Here is a 22,241-nt window from a genome sequence, read left to right on the forward strand (position 1 = left end):
ACTCTTAATGCGGAAATAAGACAGAGAATCAGCAAGGTAATGCTTTTGGAAGGTTACAAGATAGAGTCTGGTCTGACGGTGATCTGACTCTGACAACTAAAATTTCAGTATATCAAGCATGTGTAGTATAATCCCTACTCTATGCATCTGAAACTTGGACCTTGTATCGGTCACATATAGAATTGCTCGAGAGGTCCATCAGCACTGCCTTAGACACATTCTTGGTTTAAAGTGGTATAGCTTTGTCCCTAATACATTTGTCTTAAAAAAGACCAAAACAACCAGTATTGCTACCATTGTTATTAAGAACCAGATGCGTTGGGTGGGTCATCTCATCCGACTTGAAGACTATCGACTCCCAAAACAGTTGTTCTGTGGTAAGCTCTTTATTGGAAAAAGACCCCAGCACAAGCCCGAAAAACGTTTTCGTGATAGCAACAAGGAAAGTCTGGTGAGCTTTCATATTCCTGTTGACAGTTGGGAGTCCGTAGCGTATGATCGCAAACAGTGGAGCATAGGGTCGCAGAACACTTTGAAGCAGCCAAAATAAACCGAGCGAAGCTAAAGAGAGCATGTAGGAAATGCCAAACCTTGCCGCCCAACCATGGAGATCTCTGGATCTGTAAGGTGTGTGATCGGGCTCTGTTGTCTAAGGCAGGTTTTGTTAATCACATGAAAGCCCACGATAATACAGGTTCCGCTGCTGTTAGTTTCATCCAAACCAGCGAACGTTTTCAGTGTCATGTCTGCTTGAGGGTGTTCAAGTCGCTGTCAGGGCTAAAAAGTCATCTTCAGGCACATGGACTTTCAGTGACTGAGGGAGTGGCTCTCCTCTGACAAGACGTTGCAATCATCATGTATGTTTGCATGTCTGCCTAAAACTTTCGACAGAGGCGACGGATTTTTACAAGATCGTTTTGAAGCTCAACCTATCAGACGACAAATATAGAAAAATTGGCTAAAAACATTAATATCTTCACCTTCAACTAAGCACTTTTCTACAGGGGGGGGGGTCGCTTTTTTCGCCGATATTTTTGAAAGATATCCTCTCCTTTCGCTTGTCTAGCCTTAATTTAAACATAAGTCACTTCAGGTTTGGCAGTGGTCGTAACCGCAAAGACGTCAGGATTTTTTTTCCCGTTCTTTTCCTCCTCCGCGGTACGGATTTGAGCCTGCCTTCCTACTGCCACTTTTTTTTTTTGATCAAAATACACATCCAAACACCCGGGCAACGCTGGGCTGAAATGCTAGTATATATATGTGTGTGTGCGTGTGTATGTTATATATATATGTTATATATATATATATATATATATGTTATATATATATATATATATATATATATGTTACATGTTATATATATATACAAGGCAAATTGCTACTTTAGTGTAGGGGGCTACTATCAGGGGAAACATCTACTGGGGTACTATGTAGGGATTTGGGCAGCAAGATATCGGTTCACGTTACACTTGAACTTCTGCATGTCAGTACAGTTGGGGAAGCAGGGACCTGGAATGAAATTCCAAAGTCTAGCGGTTCTGGGGAAGAAACTATTGGAGTAGAAAGATCTTTTACATCTAGGGATCTCTACAGTGTGGGCGTAGGATTTAGCAGCCTGTCGAGTTTGTCAAGAGTGCTCAAGTCGTGGGGGCACAAGTGATTGCAGTTTGTCAGAGGATTCACCACTAAAATACTTGTAGAACAAGCAGAGGGATGCAACATTTCGTCGATGGGACAGAGGCTGAAGCTTAGATGCCAGTTCAGGGCCTATCAGGTTTGCGACTCTCTTTTGAACCTTGTCAAGGAGCGAGAGACTAGTAGCAGATGTACCAGCCCAAATGTGGCAGCAATACTCCATACATGGGCGAATGGTGGTCTTATAGAGGTACAGAATACTTTCGGGTGTTAGTAGTTGTCTAGCACGGTAGAGACAGCCTACCTTTCTTGCAGCGGCCCTGGCAATGCTTTCAATGTAATCGTTCCATCTCATGTTTCCTGTGAACGTTAGGCCCAGCAGTTTGAAAGATGTACTCTCAGATAAAGAGTTGTTGGCCATTGTTATAGATGGTAGAGAGGGTTTCTTGTAATTATTGAATGAAACTAGTTTAGTCTTGGCGGCATTGAACGTGACCATCCATTTTTGTCCCCATTCCACTACAGATTGGAGGTCTTCTTCTAGTGTTTCTGCCATTTCTTTAGAAATGTGTTCATTCGTCTTCCTGTCATGCCTGTTATAGAGTGTAGTGTCATCTCAGAGGCAATTTTGTCGGGGAGGTCATTTATGAATATCAGGAACAATAGAGGTCCAAGGATAGACCCCTGGGGCACTCCCGCATTTATATTATATTGTTTAGATGTACGACTGTCGAGGACAACCTGGATTTTTCTCTTTTCTAAGAAGGATTTAATTATGTTAAGTATTCTACTCGTGATACCGTATGCTCTAATATATATATGTTATGTATATATATACATTGTTTTTATATATATATATATATATATATATATATATATATATATATAAAATCTTAGGTTTGTATATTTTTTGTTTTTTAAATTGAATTCTAAATAAATACTAATTTTTTTAATTGAAATATTGGAAAAAATCAAGGAAAGATAACTCGAATGCGTTTTTTGAACGATTATAACAAAGGGAAGTAAGTCACTGACGAAGTCTTCACCGACGGAAGACGAAAAAAAAAAATCATTTTCAACCGAAGTCTTCCCGTAAGTAACCTTGGTCTTTCATCTGCACGACATTTTTTTACGTTTTGTGTGGATAATTATTTATTTTAAACATTCTTTAAAACACCATTTTACTGCTTCAAACCTTTTCCCTCCCATTTAGATTGAAAATTACACTAAAAATCGAAAATTGAACGAAAAAAAAGAATACGAGACTAAAACTGATGACAGCGTAATTCGCCCAAAAGTTTTAATTTTGTTAAAAAAAAAAAATTTTTTTTTTTCTAAATTTTCTAAATTAATATTTTATTTATGGATTAAAAAAAAATACATTTCAAAAATTTAATTTTAAGGGAATTTGTTTTGGATGTTGACAACAATTAAAATTTTATTAAATAATAAATCCAGTTGGTTGATTTCAGACGACAAAAACAACAATATTTACATTTTATGACATTTTTTTACGTTGTATTTTTTTAATAACAAAATATTTATTTATTTATGCACTTTTGTTATCGTGCTATTTTTAAAAATAGTATTGTCAAATTAAATTAAACTTCCTCGATATCTTGTTTTATTAAATTGTTATGTGAAAGTACAGAATAGTTGCAAAACACTCTTCCAACGTTAAGAATGGCTTTCTAAATAATAACGTTATTTCAGCACGATTCCTTCTCTATATAAGTGCATAAGTACCCTTTTTTTTTTTCTTTTCATTTTTTCTTTTTGTTCGTACATTCTAAGGAAATTCGGTTAAATTTAAGCCACCATCCATCACTGACGCTTGTTGCGGGCCTGTCAGGCTAAAATCATTTATAAAAACAAAACCTAGTCATTACAGAATATTCTTAATATAGTTTTCTTATTTACTATTAAGATTTAATTGAATATATATATATATATATATATATATATATATATATATATATATATATATATATATATAATAAATAAACTATATATAGTTACTAGTGCAGAGAGAGAGTAATCCGCCCGGACGTAAATAATAACGTTATTATCTAAAAAGCCATTCTTAACATGGGGAGGGGAGGGCGTTTTGTACCTATTCTATACTTCAACCTTGCAATTGAATAATAAAAAAAATAAAACTTTAATTAAACTTGGAAATACGATTTAAAAAATAGCGCGGATCACTCTCTGCAGTGCAGAGACTCTGCACTAGCATATATATATATATATATATATATATATATATATATATATATATATATTCTGAGTATGCATTTGTTGTACCGCGCTGAGAAAGCCATTCTTAACATGGGAATGGGAGGATGTTTTATAACTTTTCTGTTCTTTCAACTAACAATTTAATACAGAAATGATTTATATGTATTATTTTGGGTGCTAGTGCAGATAGTGATCCGCGTTTTTTTTTTTTTTTTTTTTTTTTTTTTTAATTCAATTGCAAGGTTGAAGTATAGAATAGGTACAAAACAACCTCCCCTCCCCATGTTAAGAATGGCTTTTTAGATAATAACGTTATTATTTACGTCCGGATCACTCTCGGCACAAGTACCTTATTTTGCAAACATAAAGTTTAACAAAAGAAAATTAGGCACAAGGTCAATAAAAAGTGGGGAGGGGGATCTCTGATCATCCTTGTCACTCTGCTTCTGTCACCATAATACCACATTCACATTAGAGGTTGTCCTACTTAAAATTCCCAAATCTGGTGTTTTTTTGTTTTTGTTTTTGTTCTTAATAAATATATGTATGCTAGCAGGTCGCCCGGCATTGCCCGGTCGTAAAATACGCATAAGTTTATATTTTAATTCATACAAAAACTAAGACCTGTGCATGCGAGTATTATGTTTTTTTTTGTTTTTTTTTTTTGCTTATCCCAACCATTCATACACCATAATGTATAATTATGAAAACTGGCAGTTTCGCTCTGAAAGAGACCAATGAGGAGAAGGATGTTGGTGTAATCATTGACCGAAGGGGAAGGGCTGCCCTTCAGTTCACCAAGCATGTTGAATTCCAAGTCAACAAAGCCAACCGGATTCTCGGAACCATCACACACGTTTACAACTCTGGATACAACATATTTCCTGCTTCTTTATAAGTCCCTAAAATGGAATATGCTTCTATGGTCTTCTGGTGCCCGAGGTTTAAAAGAAAAAAAAGGACTGCTTCTACACTATTAGGACGAAATTTTGTAGTCGATAAATGGAGTTTGCAGATAAAAACAATGGTTTCTACTGGGTTTTTTTTTTGTCAATTCTAATAAATTACAATGGTAACTTCCAAATTATGCAGTCGAAATTACCTGAATATTACTGAATTATTAAAATTTAGAAAAAAAACAACTTTAATCGTGTTAGCAGGTGAAAAATTGCGGCCATCTTAAATCAAAACGGAAAATTATCTCCTTTTTGGACTCTTCTGTGTCTTACGATCGTTTTCATCAAATTCTATTATTTTCTTTAATAAATAATTTTCTACCTTTATCGATTTTCGTAATTTTGGGATATAATCATCTTAATACGAGGAATACGTAGTTACCGTTGTTTTTGTGTTTTAATGTGAAATTCAGTTTTACGATTTCAGAAATTTCGTCTTATTTGTGTTTGAATCGCCAAAAGGACACTCTGGAAAGAGTCATCTCCGATTTGCCCTACTTTGAACGCCTCATCCGTCTCAACCTTCCTACTCTAGAATTCCGCCGACAGCGTGCCGATATATCACAGGCCTACAAAATAATAAAGGGTTTTGACAATGTCCGCTGTAACAGACCTTACCTTGTCCCAACTGCTTGTTCGCTCCAGCCCTCAACCCATTCACTAGGTGTACACAATCTGAAGATACAGATCCAGCATCATCCTGGCTCCCGTGGCCAGTTCTTCTTTAGTTCAGTGGCTCCTATTTGGAACAGGCTAAGTTCCCACACCATCAGTGCCCCCCCTCAGAAAATAAAACATAACCAAATAATCTGAAAAGCGCAAAGTTCAAGCAAAAAAAGAAAGAAAAAAAAAAGGCCAGTTGTCAATTTGGTCTCATTTCGGTTTCCGGTACGCTCGATCTGACTTTTTGATCACCCGTCTGGTCGGCCATATTAGATATTCATCGTTAGTTATTTAGACGAGACATACACATTTAAATCATGATTTTCTCTAGTCCAGATGGGTGCAGTAAATAAACTTTTAACTCAAAATGACCCCTAATGTACTAATGTATAACGTAAGACACAGAAAAGAAACATTTGTAATGCGTTACACAGCTTTATTTTCTCATATAACCACAATACGCTTTCAATGGATTTTACCCGAAAACCTATAAATAGCCAAATTTTATTGGTCGGTGTTCTGTTGCAGTTAAAGTAAACATTTCCTCCAGAAAAAAAAAAAACATAACATTTTAATAAACAAAATACACCGTAAAAATTGAATTTTTCTGCATAATTACAAAAACAATGAAATGAAAAACAAAACGATGAAATAATTAAAAAAATAATGTAATCTTCCAGAATATCAAAAAAGCAATTTTAATGTCTTTTTTTTTTTTTTTTTTTTTTTTTTTAGTTAAGAATTAAGTAGTGTGAAAAAAAATGTAAATTAGGGGTTTGTATTACTGTACACACAGATTCGAAAAAGTTGTCAATATATATAAGATATAAGAGTGCTTAGCTGCTTGGCTTTCAGGTGCTTTGCTCCTCTTGCTTCCAGCTGTAACCGCCACCTATACTCGCAAGAGTGAAGGGGAGGCAGTTTAGTAAGCCCTGCCCACTGGTGGTTAGAGCGTCTCACTGGTCAAGACTCGCATGCCACCTCCTCGTGGTACATCACGGTTTAACTGGGTACCTTGCGGCCCCAGGCTAAGTGTATGTGGGATCTCGGAGTAGTCTGGAGCCCCAGAGGTGTTGAGTGCATGGCCCTCCGGCGTGAGGACACGCCCTGGCTTACACCAATCCAGACCCCAGCTATGTGGTCAAATAGCAAAATGTCATCTCGGCAGCAGGAGTTGGCAGTCATGGTATGAGCGCAGCTGATATATTTTTCAACCACCGGTCTCCCATGGCGGATCACTGAGCGGACGAATCAAGAACGATCAACGGTCAGGGATCAACACCCAGTTAGCGGGTACTGCGGGGCAACCTACCACTGCTCCAGCTGTCGCACTCCTGTGCTCCGCTGGGGTCCGCAATGTTGGGTCCAGAGGTGGATGTTCTGTTCTGGGCATGCACTCATCCACTACTTCCCTGCCCCGGCGCTTGACGTTTCAGGCAACTACTATTGAACTGTAGAAGACTGAAGCGCCTTGCCAATCGTCGTCCTCGACGTTAAGGGCCTTTGAATTGAATGAATATATATATATATATATATATATATATATATAACAAATAAATGTTATCAAAGGCAAGATAAGTTACTTTTCTACCAAACTGGATATAATTTTTGTGTTTTTATTCAATGTAACATGTTTATTCAGCTCGAAAAACATGCAGTGTTTACCGATGTATTGGAAAATTCAAAATAGCGCCCGATTCTCTCTTTAACATGGTAAGTTTGGGAAAAGGTGTTATAAATAATAAACTAGACAAAATACTGTTAGAAATTCGCTCAATATATGTTACCATGACATAAGTTGACAAATAATCGGTGCTTTTTTAAATAGTATTTTGTCTAGTTTATTTTTTTATAACACCTTTTCTCAAACTTACCGTGTTAAAGAGAGAATTGGGCGCCATTTTGAATTTTCCAATACATCGGTAAACACTGCATGTTTTTCGAGCTGAATAAACATGTTACATTGAATAAAAACACAAAAAATATATTCAGTTTGGTAGAAAAGTAACTTATCTTGCCTTTGATAATATTTGTTTGTTATATATTTGTTTTTTGACAACTTTTTCGAATCTATGTGTACAGTAATACAAACCCGTTTTTTGTTTATTTCTTTTGTTTATGAAATTGTTATCTGAAACTACAGTCTAGTTGAAACAAACAAACAAGCCCCAAAAAACATTTCTTGGAACTCTTTTGACTCCAATGTTTCGCCTGCTAACATTTTAATCACGTGATTACGGTGTAAGCATCAATAAAATAAACGATTCATTCAAATGTCACTCGTTATGGATTTAGCCGAATACGATATTAAAAATCACTTTTTTGGTATTTATGCACTTATGTTACCGGGCTGGCAGGTGTATTGTAACTATTCTGTACTTTCACCTAACAATTTAATAAACAAAAAGATATCGTAAAACTTGAATTTAACTTGAAAATACAAAAAAAAAAAAAAAAAAAAAAAAAAAGCACGGTAACATTTCACCAGTACCACTTTATTTTACATATTTCTTTTCCAAAGGAAATACATTGATTTAAATTTAAAATGTAATTATTTCTAAAAAAAAAATAAATAATAATAAATAAATAAGTACGGATGAATGTTTTTTTTTTTCATGCTAGGCTGTGCAATCGACTCGCTAATTTCGTTTTGTTAAAAGTTGCGTTCCCTTCCGCTTTTTCCATCCGTTCGTTCGCGGCCGCCATCTTGCCGACTAATAAGTCGATTGCCCTTTGATTTATCGATTTATTGATTACTTAGGTAAATTTTTAGATTAGGTCCACCTACGCCTCCACAATTTTCTTTTAAATGACGACTTTTGAAGGTTTTCGACTATGCTGAATACGGAAATCGCATTGAAATTTTGCAGAAATAAGTAGTTATCGAGATATAAAAAGTTGTATTATGCATTGTATTCTTTGGCGGCCATCTTTGTTACGCGCATGTGTGCGCGCGCGCCATAAACAAATCTACGCGCGTAACAAAGATGTCCGCCACAGAATACAATGCATAAAACAACTTTTTATATATCGATAACTACTTATTTCTGCAAAGTTTCAATTCGATTTTCGTATTCAGCATAGTCGAAAACCTATAAAAGTCGCCATTTAAAAGAAAATTGTGGAGGTGGACCTAATCTAAAAAAAATACCTTAATTTATTTAAATTGCAGGTACTCATGCACTCATGCAGAGAGTGATCTGTGCTGAAATAATAACGTTATTTAAAAAGCCATTCTTAACATGGGGAGGGTGTTTTGTACCTATTCTGTACTTTAACCTTACAATTGAATAAAAAAAACATAAAAAACTTTGATTAAACTTGGAAATACAATTTAAAAAATAGCGCAGATCACTCTCTGCATTAGCATCAAATTTCGAAAAAATCAATAGCGTAAAAGTACTCAAACTCTGGCCGTTTAACAAGTCAATAAAAAAACAAAAAAGAGAAGCGAAAAAAACTAATATACAACAATTTAACAAATAAATGTTATCAAAGACAAGATAAGTTACCCTTCTACCTACTTATTTGTGATTTAACTTATTTTAAAACGTTTATGCGTCTTCAAAACCTTCTTTAAAGTTGGAAAGAAAAAATGGCTGCCATAAATATTACATGGCGACCCTTGATAATGGCTCAGAATTTGAAAATGAAACAAAATACTGATAGAAATACATCCAATTAATCTCACCAATAGTACAAAAATGCAATATTCTACTAGTATTTTAATTTTTGAGTGATTATCAAAGATTTCTAGTGCAATACTTGTGGCCGGCCATTTTGTTTTTGTTGTAAGATGGCGGAGTGGACACTTTGTTTATTTGTTTACCATAAAACGCATTAAAATAAGTAAAGACGTCAAAAAACTTAACTGGGTAGGTAGAAGAGTAACTTATCTTGCCTTTGGTAACATTTTTTTGTTGTATAATTATTTATTTACTTTTATACCGTGTTTTGTTTTGTTGGCTCTTGTTAAAAATGTCCCAAACCGTAAAAAGAAAAAAATCTCGGTAATCTCCAAAAATACCGTTAGGGCTTACAACATGGCCGCCAGAAGAGTCACGTGATCCGGTTGATCCAAAACATGAATCGTGCAAATGGAAAACGCAGCCTTGAAGGCAAACTTTGACAAACAATCACAATTTGTTTGTATTTAATTTTTTGTTGATATAATGTTGTTATAAAAATAGGCAAACTTTGAGAAACAATCTTAGGTTGTTTTTAGTTAAAACAGTGTTTATAAAAAGTATTTTATTCAGAACAAACAAGTGGTCGACTAGGTGTATCAGAATTTTAGGCGGAATTTTTGACACCCCCAACAAAAAACTGCGAATAAAATATATAAAACTCGTAATTTCTGTTTTTAAAGTGGGTTGTCAATTTTCTTTATGAAATATACTTCCAAAATAAACTATTACAGTCGTTTAAAACATAATAGAAGTATTATTTTTTATTTTTTAAAAACAATGTTTACAAAATGTCTACGCACGTTCGTTTAAATATAAACTGTTTTTTTTTTACATCATATTTTTATAACATTACATCTTAAAAAAAATGAACACCTTGTTTTAAATACCATTTTTATGAAAAACTCTGAATAAAATATTTTTTATAAACACTGTTTTAAAAAACAAACAAACTGTGATTGTTTCTCAACAAAAAATTAAATGACCGTTCTAAATAAATTATTTATTATTATGATATTGAAAAACTGTTTTTGTACTTAATTATTATGCTTGTTTGTCAAAGTTTGCTTTAAATTTGCGTTTTCCGGTTTCGTAATACGGCGATTCATGTTTTGGATCAACCGGATCACGTGACTCTTCTGGCGGCCATGTTGTAAGCCCTAACGGTATTTTTGGAGATTACCAAAATCTCTCAAAAAAAAAAATAAAGTTATTTGTGCAGAATACGGACCGTGCTGAAATGATGTTATTATTTAAGACATTGCCTATTATGTACTTTCACCTAACAATTTAATAAATGAAAACATAGGATTTTCTATTTAAAATTTTATCTAAAAATAGCTCGGTCTGTATTTTGCACAAATATCTAAATAAGCAAAAATATATATTACAAATTAAAATCCATCGGAATGCATTTCTTTTTCATTTACAAGTCAGTTATTTTAATGTTTTGTTAATAGTTTTACAAAAAAAAAAACAATGAATTTCCAAATCTGAAATGGAGTTAGGAAGCATTTCAACTGTTGAATAGAAAATTATTTCTGGTTTATCATAAACCGTTTATGATATACCGAAATAACTAACAGGACCTGTGGAAATTCCACAGCGGACTGATTCATATGTAATATATTGATGTTGGCATTCTGTAGATGTTCAGCGTGAATGGAGATGCTCTCATATTGTAGCTCTTTTGTTAAAACTGCAAAAGTATTTATCTAAGCTAGCAGGGACGCCCAACATAACCCCGTCGTAAAGTATGCATAAATATGGTATTTTAATTATTGCAGATTTCGTATATATTGTTATAGAGTTAATGTCCTATCGATTTTTATATATTATAAAGTTGTGATTTCAAAAATGAAAAAATATATCCGTATGACTTGAGTGCATCAGCTTGAACCAAAACTTATGAAGAATTTTTGGTAAAATTATTTATTACAAGAAATGGAAGTCCATAACAATTAAACGACACTCAGACATAAGTATGACACAAAATAAATAACATGCGCAATCCTATATATATATATATATATATATACATACACACACACACTAGCAAAAGTACCCGTCGTTGAATGGGTTCAAAAAACAGCCTACAGAAAATGGACTCTGATTTATGAAAGTATGATAGGTTATGAAAAGGAAGGGTTGTAAAGAGATAGCTTCGAATTCGGGGTATCAAAACAAAAGCAAAATATGATGAAAGTAAAAATAAAATAGATAAACCCCATAATTTATTATACCATACCTGTTCACACTGAAACACTTATCACAATATTCTGTGGATCTATATTAAAAAAACCTTGTTAAACTTTGTGACATATTTCCATTCTATGGAGGTCAGGCGCGAATGAACACTCCATAATTTTATTATACCATATTTATTCAAACTGAAAACTAATTATCAAAGTATACTTACGCAGATAGATATGAATGTCTTTATCAAAGTTTGTGCCTATTTCTATTCTATGGAGACCAGGCGCGAACACAGACCCCACAATTTTATTATACCATCCCTATTTAAGTTAAAACAAACTTATCAAAGTATTATGTACATCTATATCAAAAACACTTGTAAACGTTTTTTTCTTTTTTTTTAAATTTATTTCCATACTTTGTGGACCAGGTGCGTACGCAGACTCCACAATTTTAATGAATCATCATTATGCCAGATCAAACATACCCATTCCTGTGTCTCGATACATCTATCATTATATGTAATCAGTTTTCTATAATAGTCAACCATATAGGAGCCTATTCGTGACCAGACACACACACAGACATTCAGCTTTATATTAAATATATATATATATATATATATATATATATTTTTTTTTTTAATTTTAATGAAATTTTTCCGTATTATCTTTTTTTGATAAATTAAATTTTTCTTAAATTAATACATTAAAAAAATTTAACCTACAATAATTAATTTAAAATTTTTAAATATTATATTTTTCTTTTCCTTATTATGAAAGAATGGTACTTCTACAGTTTAATCAAGACATTTAAAAATAAAAATATCAAAAAAAAAAGGTTTAAATTGTACGTATCCGTTATGGAATGAAGTTCTCAAAAAAAAAAAAATTCACTTAATTTCATCAAGTAGTTTTTGTTTTACAGCAAAAAAACAATTTATGATACTGAGCAAAAGATTCGATTTTTAGGAAGAAAAGCTAGTATTAAAGATGGGAAGGGAGTGTCGGCACTTTACATGGAGTTATCTCACCGTGGCGTTTTTAAACTCCAAACAGAATTTAAGACAAAATCCAAGATGTCGGCCTTCAACGTGCTGTCATAAAAACGTGGTTTTCCGCTGTAAAAAAAAAAAAAAAAAAAATACTCAATCAAATTAAGTGACATTTGTTTTTTTTTTTTTTTTTTTTTTGTTTTTTTTCGGAGATCTTCAGTTCAAAACCAAAAAAATTTCACTTAATTTCATCAAGTAGTTTTTTTTTTTTTTCTTTTTTTTTTTTTTTACAGCGAATAAACAATTTGGGTATGTGTACGAAACAAAAGATTATATAATCTTTTGTTTCGTACACATACCCAAATTGTTTTTTCGCTGTAAAAAAAAAAAAAAAGAAAAAAAAAAAAAACTACTTGATGAAATTAAGTGAAATTTTTTTCCGGAGAACTTCGTTCCATAATGGATACGTACAACATAACCTTTTCGTACTCCTTGGGCGTTGAATTCTATGGCGACCAGCAGAAAAATTTTATGGGTAAATGTTTACTTTAACTACAACAGAACACCGACCAATAAAATTTTTTTTTTTTTTTATAGGTTTTCGGGGTCGCTGACAACGAATCTGATATTCAAACCCGTCACAAATTTACTGTTTGCATGGTATTAACCCCTGAACCCTCGCACTATTTTGTGCCAACTCACCGCCATCTTTTATGCTATTCTTACATGATGCGTTCGCGCATGGACGCGTGTAGTAAGGTGACTTGTCACATCGGAAGATTTTTCTTTAGCAAACATTTAAAATAAAATTTTCAAAAACAAAATATGGTTGATTTTTCTGTGTTACGTAGTTTTTGATGCTTTTTTAATTGATTTAAAAAAAGAAATGAAGTTTTCACGAGCGTACAAAAGCATTTTTTATATTTCGTTTTTTTTTTTTTTTTTTTTTTTAGGGGGTGGGCCGTTCAATTGACAACATTTAACAGGTACTTCTGCAGTTTAATTTACCGTTTTTCCGTAAGTAACGCGCCGACATACACCGAGCAGAAGAACTGTTAAATTTTTCACAAAACTTCTGTTTACATTGGAGGGTAGGGGGGGGCGGGTGGTGGAAACTTTCTTGTTATTTTAAATAATAATTAGAATAGCATAAACGATGCCAATGAGTTAGCACAAAATAGTGCGAGGGTTCAGGGGTTAATACCATGCAAACAGTAAATTTTTGACGGGTTTGAATATCAGATTCGTTGTCGGCGATCCCAAAAACCTTAAAAAAACAAATTTTATTGGTTGGTGTTCTAAAGTAAACATTTACCCATTGAATTTTTCTGCTGGTCGCGATGAAACTCAACGCCCAAGGAGTACCAACCTTTTTTTTTACTGTTTATGAATATTGAAATAAAATACATTACTACACATTTATTAATAATATCTCACTTTTAATCACTTTTATCGACTTTTTTTTTACTTTTTTTTTACTTTTTTTTTACTTTTTAATAGCATTTTCTTTTTAAATGACAACGTTAATGTTTATGAATATTGAAATAAAATACATTACTACACATTTATTAATATCTTTTTTTTTTTTTACTGTTTATGTGTCAATTTTATCGACTTTTTCTTTTCTTATATTGAAATATTATATATATGAAATATTGAAATTATTCTTATATTGAATATTGAAATAAAAGACATTACTACACATTTATTAATATCTTTTTTTTTTTTTTATGTCACTTTTATCGACTTTTTCTTTTTTAATAGCATTTTCTTAAAATGAATATTAAAATAATTTCCCAACTTTTTTCATTTCTATGTGTTTTTAGTTTTGTGTGTTGAATGAAACTTTTATTTTTCATTACAACAATAGTTATCGACCCCGGTTCTTTGTCTGACAAACGACATCTGTCGGCGGTTCTTGAAATTTACTTACCACAAAATGGTGATAGAATAATAAATTTACTTATGTTTAATCAATGTTATTTTCTTTTTTAAATAGCATTTTCTTTTTAAATGACGACGTTATTTCAATATTCATAAACATTAACGTTGTCATTTAAAAAGAAAATGCTATTAAAAAGTAAAAAAAAAAAGTTTAAAAAAGTCGATAAAAGTGATTAAAAGTGAGATATTATTAATAAATGTGTAGTAATGTATTTTATTTAAATATTCATAAACAGTAAAACAATGTCGATAAAAATTAAGGATCGTTTTGTTACTATGGCAACTAAAACATGTCCTTGCGCCTGCGTGGGGAGAAGTCATTGTTTTTTGAGGGTGTTCGGCAGGGAACTCTTACCGCGACCAGTACCAATTTTGTTTTACGGTATTGTTTCTTTACTCAACTAAAGACTTTCAATGAAAGTACAGAATAGTTAACAACCCCCTCTCTCTGTGTTAAGAATGGGGTTTCCAGATAATTACGTTACCATTTCAGGATGGTCCGTAAACTTCATAAGTGCCAAAAAAAAAAAGAAAAAGAAAAAAGTTAATAAATGTCTGCTACCATCTCCGTTCAAGGTTACTTCCACTTTTGTTGGTCTTTAAGTTATTTCTTTATTCCGCGATTTCCGCTAATGGAGGATTTCTCTGTAAAAGTACGCTGGTTGACCATTGGAAGACTTAACTTTAAGAATTTGGGATTAAATTGGTGCAGAATAGTTACAAAACACCCTCCCCTTCCCATGTTAAATAATAGGTTTCTAAATAATTAACCTCAAAACAGAATACATTCGACAACAAATGCCCAACTTTTTAAAGATGGTCAACCAGCGCACTTTTACCTCTCTTCTGTTTTATTTATTATCATTATTATCAAAAATTAAGTCGGCCATAAAAATTTGTGGATGCTTGTATAAATCGACCACCATGGCTGCCCATGTCGACTCGATAAAATCCAGTAACCAGTTACAACTGTCGAAAAAAATAAAGTGCACACATAATGCAACCCTAGTTCTTTAAAGGGGACTTGAAAAAGAAAACACACACACAAAAAAAGTTCTAAAAAAAAAACAAAAAACTACTACTTGATGAAATTAAGTGATTTTTTTTTTTTTTTTTTTTTTTTTTTTTAGAACTTCATTCCATAACGGATACGTACAATATAAACTTTTTTTTCAATATTTTCATTTTTTAATGTCTTGATTAAACTCAGGCTGAAATAAAACCCGAAAAAATTTAATTTTTATTTTTTTTCAACATTTTTTTTTTTATTAAGCTAAATGTACAACAATCGAGACCGCCAACTTGTTTGGAAAATTTGGCCTTTTTGAGGCCAAATTTGGCCTTTTTTATGCTCTTGCGTAGAACGATGGTCCATGAAATCTATAGTGATATAAAAAGGGGGAATTATTTGAAATTCAGGTCTTATAATATTTTTACATATTCTTATAGCAGATCCTCCTAAATTTTATTCAGACAAAAAATAAATGAAATTATGGTTCAAAAACCTTTTTAAAAAAAAAATATTTAAATGTTTTATCCATCAATACAAAAATGGTGGTGAATGGTGTGGTTTTGAAAATTTTTTAATTAAAAATTCTATTAAAAATAGTAAAAGAAGTTTTATATTATTTTGCTTTTCATATGATAAAATTTAAACTTTTATCTTGAAAAAAATGTTGCTCAAGATTAATGGATTTTAATAGATTTTAATTAATTTTAATAGGTATTAATTAATTTAAAAAAAAAGTACTTGTTTTCTTTTTTCTGGGTGTGTCTAGTTTAAATAAAAGAATTTTGAACTTCATTTCGTAATCAGTGTTGTGGACCAATCGATTAGGAGTTTGCCTCATAAACTTTAGCTTTGATGTTCGCTTACACATAAGGGTGTTTTTATTTTTATTTTAAACTGGGTTGTTTTTTAATTACAACAAAAAAACAATTTCTTTATTTTTTTTTATCAGAAGTTTAAGTCAACTGAAGGTTAAGTTTTTATTTTAAACGATAAACAACGTTAACATTTTATTTTAAACGATAAACAACGTTAACATTTTATTTTAAACGATAAACAACGTTAACGTTTTATTGTAAACGATAAACAACGTTAACATTTTATTTTAAACGATAAACAACGTTAACATTTTATGTTAAACGATAAACAAACAACGTTAACATTTTATTTTAAACGATAAACAAACAACGTTAACATTTTATTTTAAACGATAAACAAACAACATTGTTAACATTTTATTTTAAACGATAAACAAACGTTAACATTTAAGCAGTGTTAAGATTTTTAAATTTTGTATTTATTTGGCATTTTTTTTCTCAAAACATTTTTCTTATTTCAAGGGGTTCATAATGTGATTTTTTTTATATTGTAACTGCTAATTTTTTTTTTTTTTTTAATAACAAATTAAGTCGTAACTAACCATTTTTTCAGTTAATACAAATTCTATTTTATTTATAAAACTGAATTATTTTCAGTTTGTTTTTGTTGCAACAGACCGTACTGAAAAATCTTTTTCGACTGATGCTGGATTTCCGAAGTTTGCTTAAGTGTTCAATATCTAGAGAATAGCTTCTTATCTTCGTATCTTTCTGGTGGGGAGGTTTTCATGTACTACTTATTCCGGACGATTACATTTTCATGTTTTTATTCGTTTATTCCTTGTGATCTCAAAGTACATTTTAAAGGCATTATTATTATTAACCCTAACCCTAACCCGTAACATTATACATGCGCCGTGGCCAAGATAACTAAAAGTTTTTTTTTTTTTTTTTTCAACTCCTTTTTCTCTTTCACGTTACAGGTTTGAGCCTGGCTATTGCGGCTAATTTTTTTTTGCGCTCACATGGGTACTCACGAGTATTTCTCCACACCCGGGCAATACCAGGTACCTATGCTAGTCTATTATGCAAATCTCAAGCATCAATGTGTGTGTGTGTGTGTGTCTTCGTATGCCAGGTTGAAACTGGTACCAACTGAAAGAGCAATGCCTCGGATGCATCTTGTGGTTAACTGGACCATTTCTTGCAAGGAAGGTCACTTTTCACGTCGCCACATGCGTATCAAACTGAAAGTATGTTTAAAAATGTTATTTTGCAATGTCATGACGTCATAAGTTGTCAAAGTCTAATGGGCAAAAGCATTTGCCAGTAATTTTTTCCCCTTCTTTCCCTCTTTGCGTTTCAGGTTTGAGCCTGCTTACCGCGGCTAATTCGCATGGACATTCATTGCTATTTTGATGAAAAGAAAAGTTGTTTTGATTCATTTTATTTTATTTATTTTATTTTTTTAGGGGGAAGTGTTCAAGCACATGTGCTGCCGAAATATCTGGTAGGGAAGTGGTCACCAACTTCTTCCATTCTTTTGTGAGGGTTGCTCAATATCCTTAGTATAGCAGCTGTGTCCAAACCAAATTTCATGTCCACTCGGGCAATGCCTGGTATCCATGCTAATCAATTATATAAAGGAAAGTCGTTTGTGTGAGTATGTGTGTTTGTATGTCTACTAAAAATTTTTGTCAGCCGCATCCGACTGGGTCAGAACCGGTACCATCTGAAAGAGCAATGCCTTGGATAAATCTATATATCTATAAAAACAGAGATGTGTGTGCCACAGACGATTTCTGATTGGTTAATCCAATAATCACATCTCCTAAAAAACAATCGTTTCTACGCTCTTACCTTTACCATAAAATATTATGGCTTTATTTATTGTCCATCTTGGAAGGGTTTAATTTTTTAATAACTTGTTATTTACAAATTAAAAAAATACGAAACTATTATGCGAAACTAAACTACACGAAATACGCGCACACACGCACACACACACGTTCACTACCGTCACGTTGTTATGGCAACCAAACCCGCTGACTTCTTTTTCTCATTTCACTCGTGGTCTTAAATTAGATTCGAATAAGTTGCCAAAAAACAAATATATAACAAATAAATGTTATCAAAGGCAAATTTTTCGTGTTTTTATTCAATTTAACATGTTTATTCAGCTCGAAAAGCATACAGTGTTTACCGATGTATTGGAAAATTCAAGATGGCGGCCGATTCTCTCTTTAACACGGTAAGTTTGGAAAAAGGTGTAATAAATAAAAAACCGGTTAAAATACTGTTAAAAACTCGCTCAATATATGTTACCGTGACATAGGTTGACATATATTCGGCGGGTTTTTAATAGTATTTTGTATAGTTTTTTATTTATAACACCTTTTCCCAAACTTACGGTGTTAAAGAATGTGTGAGACGCGATCTTGAACTTTCCAACACATCGGTAAACACTGTATTCTTTTCGAGCTGAATAAACATGTTAAATTGAATAAAAACACGAAAAATATATCCAGTTTTTATCGGTTTTTTACCTTCTCTGCAGAAGTACAAAAAAAAAAACAAACAAAAAAAAAACGGAAGGTACTTTTACAGAATGTTAAACTAACCCTAACCGATGTTTTATGTTTAGTTTAGGAAAAGTCAGAAGAAATAAAAGTCATTATTGCATGAAATATACGTATTTAGTTGAAGTATTGTTTATGTCAATTCTTTCGAAGAAATTTAGCAAGAATACCTGTAAACCAGGAAATCGGTAAAATGTCATCATGGATGAATACTTGTCTATTATAATTTCTACCCTTGACAAAAACTTAGCCATAACAAGAGATTTATTGTTCAGATTGTTTTTGAGATTGATTTCTAAAAAGATATTTTATAAATAAAATCGACTTTAAAATTAAAGACTTAAATTACAATAATTGAATTTAAACATTCTTATTTCAATATTTGGCACATAACACCTGCAAAAATGATCACAATGTCAGGATTTCATTTTATTTCAGAATCGATGGCAAATACTAATATTTAACATTAGTTTATCATTTAAGCCGATAAAAAGCCCTTTTTTTTCCGAGTCATAAAAGGATTTGGAGTTTCCTAATCAACCTTTCGGGTGCAGTTGCACGCTCTCAAAATAACTAAAGTGTTGGCTTTAAAAAAATTGGTTCATTAAAACTAAACAGGTTTAGTTTTAATAAAAAAAAATAAATAAAAAAAAAATCGCTTTGGTAATTAGATATGTCGTATGGTTATCCCTAATCGCTGAATAAAACCGCTAACGAGTTGAATGATTACGACATAAAATTAAACTCGGGTTCCTGAAACGGAAACTTCGTTTGTTTTTGTTTTTTTCTTATCAATATATTTACATTGTTATTTTGTTTTCATTTTCAATCATTCGAACAGTTTTCTTTTTCAAGTAATCCAAGTTACAAAATTCCCACTGTTTACTATGCTAAAATCACAATGACTAATGTATACCTATTAACCCTTATCCTTGAGTGGCCTCTGGGCCTTGATAAGTGGTGACACCCATGTAAAAAAAAAAAAAAAAAAAAAATCACTCGAACAGTTTTCTTTTTATAATGTACAGTTTTAAAAGTTTAAAAACTATATAGTTTTTACTTCAGGAAAATTAATGGGTCAGTTTTTACGATGTGCCCTGTTTAAATACTGTTAAAAACTCGCTCAATATATGTTACCGTGACATAGGTTGACATATATTCGGCGGGTTTTTAATAGTATTTTGTATAGTTTTTTATTTATAACACCTTTTCCCAAACTTACGGTGTTAAAGAGGGTGTGAGACGCCATCTTGAATTTTCCAACACATCGGTAAACACTGTATGTTTTTCGAGCTGAATAAATATATTACATTGAATAAAAACACAAAAAAGATATCCAGTTAGGTAGAAAAGTAACTTATCTTGCCTTTGATAACATTTATTTATATATTTGTTTTTGACTATTTTTTCGAATCTATGTGTACAGTAATCTTGCCAGGATGCGGAGGAAAATGAATGAAGGGGGAGAGGAATAAAATAAAAACATTTTGGAAACAGAGTAAGTTTGAAAGAATTGCTTTGCACAGAAAGAAATTAATGAAAAAATAAAATTAAATTTCTTTTCTTTCTTGATATTTTTTTTAGTTTTTTATGAAAAAGGAAGTCAAAATTAAGACTATAAAAAACAATTTTTATTAAGAGCGAACCTCAGTCGTCAGGTCTGTAAAAAAAAGACGTGGAATAATAAATGTTTTCTAATACAAATTGTTTTTACTTATGTGTTCATTTGTCTCTTTGAAGTTCGTTTGTTTAATATATCGGTTTGCAATATAATTTTGTCATTCTGTCAGACTCAAATTTTAAATCTATATATCTATAAAAGTTAAAGTGTGTGTGTGTGTGTGTGTCTGTGTACATTTCCCTACGAAATAACTCTGTCAATTTTTAGTCTACAGACTCGAAATTTGATATACAGGGTACTGAGATTTGGAAAAATCTATGTGATCGGTTTTTAGCCAGAAATTTGGCGATTAAGGGGTCAAAGTTCAACGATTTGAGCTTTGAGAACTCTACCAAACTTCTCCGACAATTTTGGGTCTACACACTTTAAATTTTAGATATAGCTTCCGTGGACATGAATCTAACTTAATAACTTGATTTGAGCCCAAAACAATAAATTTTCAGGGGTCATAATAGGGGTCAAAGTTTAAAAAATTACCCCCTTTTTTTTGCTCAGCATACACCTCCAAACACCCGGGCAACGCCGGGCACCCATGCTAGTAATATATAAAATTTAGAAAAAAAAAAATTGATTCTCTGGTCAACTGTACCATTTCTTACAAAGAGGGTCACTTTTCATGTGATTTTTGCAAGACATGCACACGTATCAAACTGAAACTGTTTAAAAATGTTATTCAGCAGCATCAACGGTTTTTTTTGGGGGGGGGGGTCAAGCGCATGGTCAACAAGAAGTGTTCAATATCCAGACAATAGCTTCTTTTTGTATCCCTTCTGCCGAAATATCTGATGGGCAGATTGTCACTTATTTTTTGGGGCGATTACATTTTTGTTCTATTTTTTTAAATTGTTATGGAGGCATCGACGTTAGCCACAATGAAATAACTTCATGTCAACCCGGGCAACTTCAGGTATCCATGCTAGTGTGTATATATATATATATATATATATTGTCATGTCATATGCTACTGGTACCATGTAATCCAGTATTACCTGCCTCATGGTCGGGTCACCGGTGACTAAACTGGTTCCCCTAGCAAACTTGTTTGGTGAGGAGGGTGGCTAACCTCCCTGAAGGATTAAAAACAAGACCTTCCAAAGGGCGAATGAACCCTTTTTCGGGGTCAATGGCCAACTAGCACTGTGTGTGTTGGGGTAGAGAGAGCTCCTGTAAGCCGTGGTGAAGGCAACCTTTCTAAGAGAAGCAAATCTCTGATTTAAAAAACCATAAAGCGGGAGACCAGTACCCGCATTAAGCTGGTCTGCAGTTTAACTTGTTGCTGGCTATCTTGCTCTTGCTTGTTGCTGGATCTCAACATTTTGAACCGATAGAGAGACTTAGCTGTCATACAAAGCCAAGACTCTGTAACATCATCTGTGTACAGATACTTTCTCAGGGATTTGTCTATTAAAATGGTCCTGTGGCAATGGAAGTCATTTTTGGGCTCATAGACTTTAAGTGTCTGAGGGAGTGGCACTCGTCTGACAAAACGCTGCGATCATCATATATACATACATATATATATATATATATATATATATATATAATTATTTTTTTACTATAATAATTAAATATATATGATTGTTTCCAAAATCAGATAACTCTGTAGCCAATAAACTCATAACCGAAAAATAAATATAGATAAATTTAGTTGTCAGTTTAATAAGGAAGACAAGAAAGTTATAGAGACTATTTATACTATTTGTTTCATCAAAGCTGTACTTGCTGGTGACGCACACATATTTGTTGGAACTTTCCATTGTAATAAAATTGTAATTTGTAAGCCTTTCGCACTACCTTTGTTTCTAAAACAGTGGTTTATTCAAAGTTTTTAATTTTAATTAA

At 32.4% G+C, this 22,241-nt stretch overlaps 1 protein-coding gene across 2 annotated transcripts in view; it reads left to right on the forward strand.

Moving 5' to 3' along the window:
* The first annotated feature begins 2,615 nt into the window (after positions 1–2,615).
* Positions 2,616–22,241, forward strand: part of LOC145287738 (uncharacterized) — a 137,594-nt gene continuing 117,968 nt past the window's right edge. Inside the window, exon 1 of one of the 2 annotated variants that reach the window (XM_080135503.1) lies at positions 2,616–2,727. Coding sequence is in view for 1 of the 2 variants with exons in the window: in XM_080135502.1 (XP_079991628.1) it covers positions 17,165–17,206 (42 nt within the window). In the remaining variant the exon portion in view is untranslated. Of the gene's footprint in view, positions 2,728–17,118; positions 17,207–22,241 lie in introns of those variants that run through there. The other variant, XM_080135502.1, reaches the window with a different exon arrangement.

The sequence above is a fragment of the Euprymna scolopes genome, chromosome 11 (assembly GCF_053919585.1).
Source record: "Euprymna scolopes isolate OS-2025 chromosome 11, ASM5391958v1, whole genome shotgun sequence".
NCBI lineage: Eukaryota > Metazoa > Mollusca > Cephalopoda > Sepiida > Sepiolidae > Euprymna > Euprymna scolopes.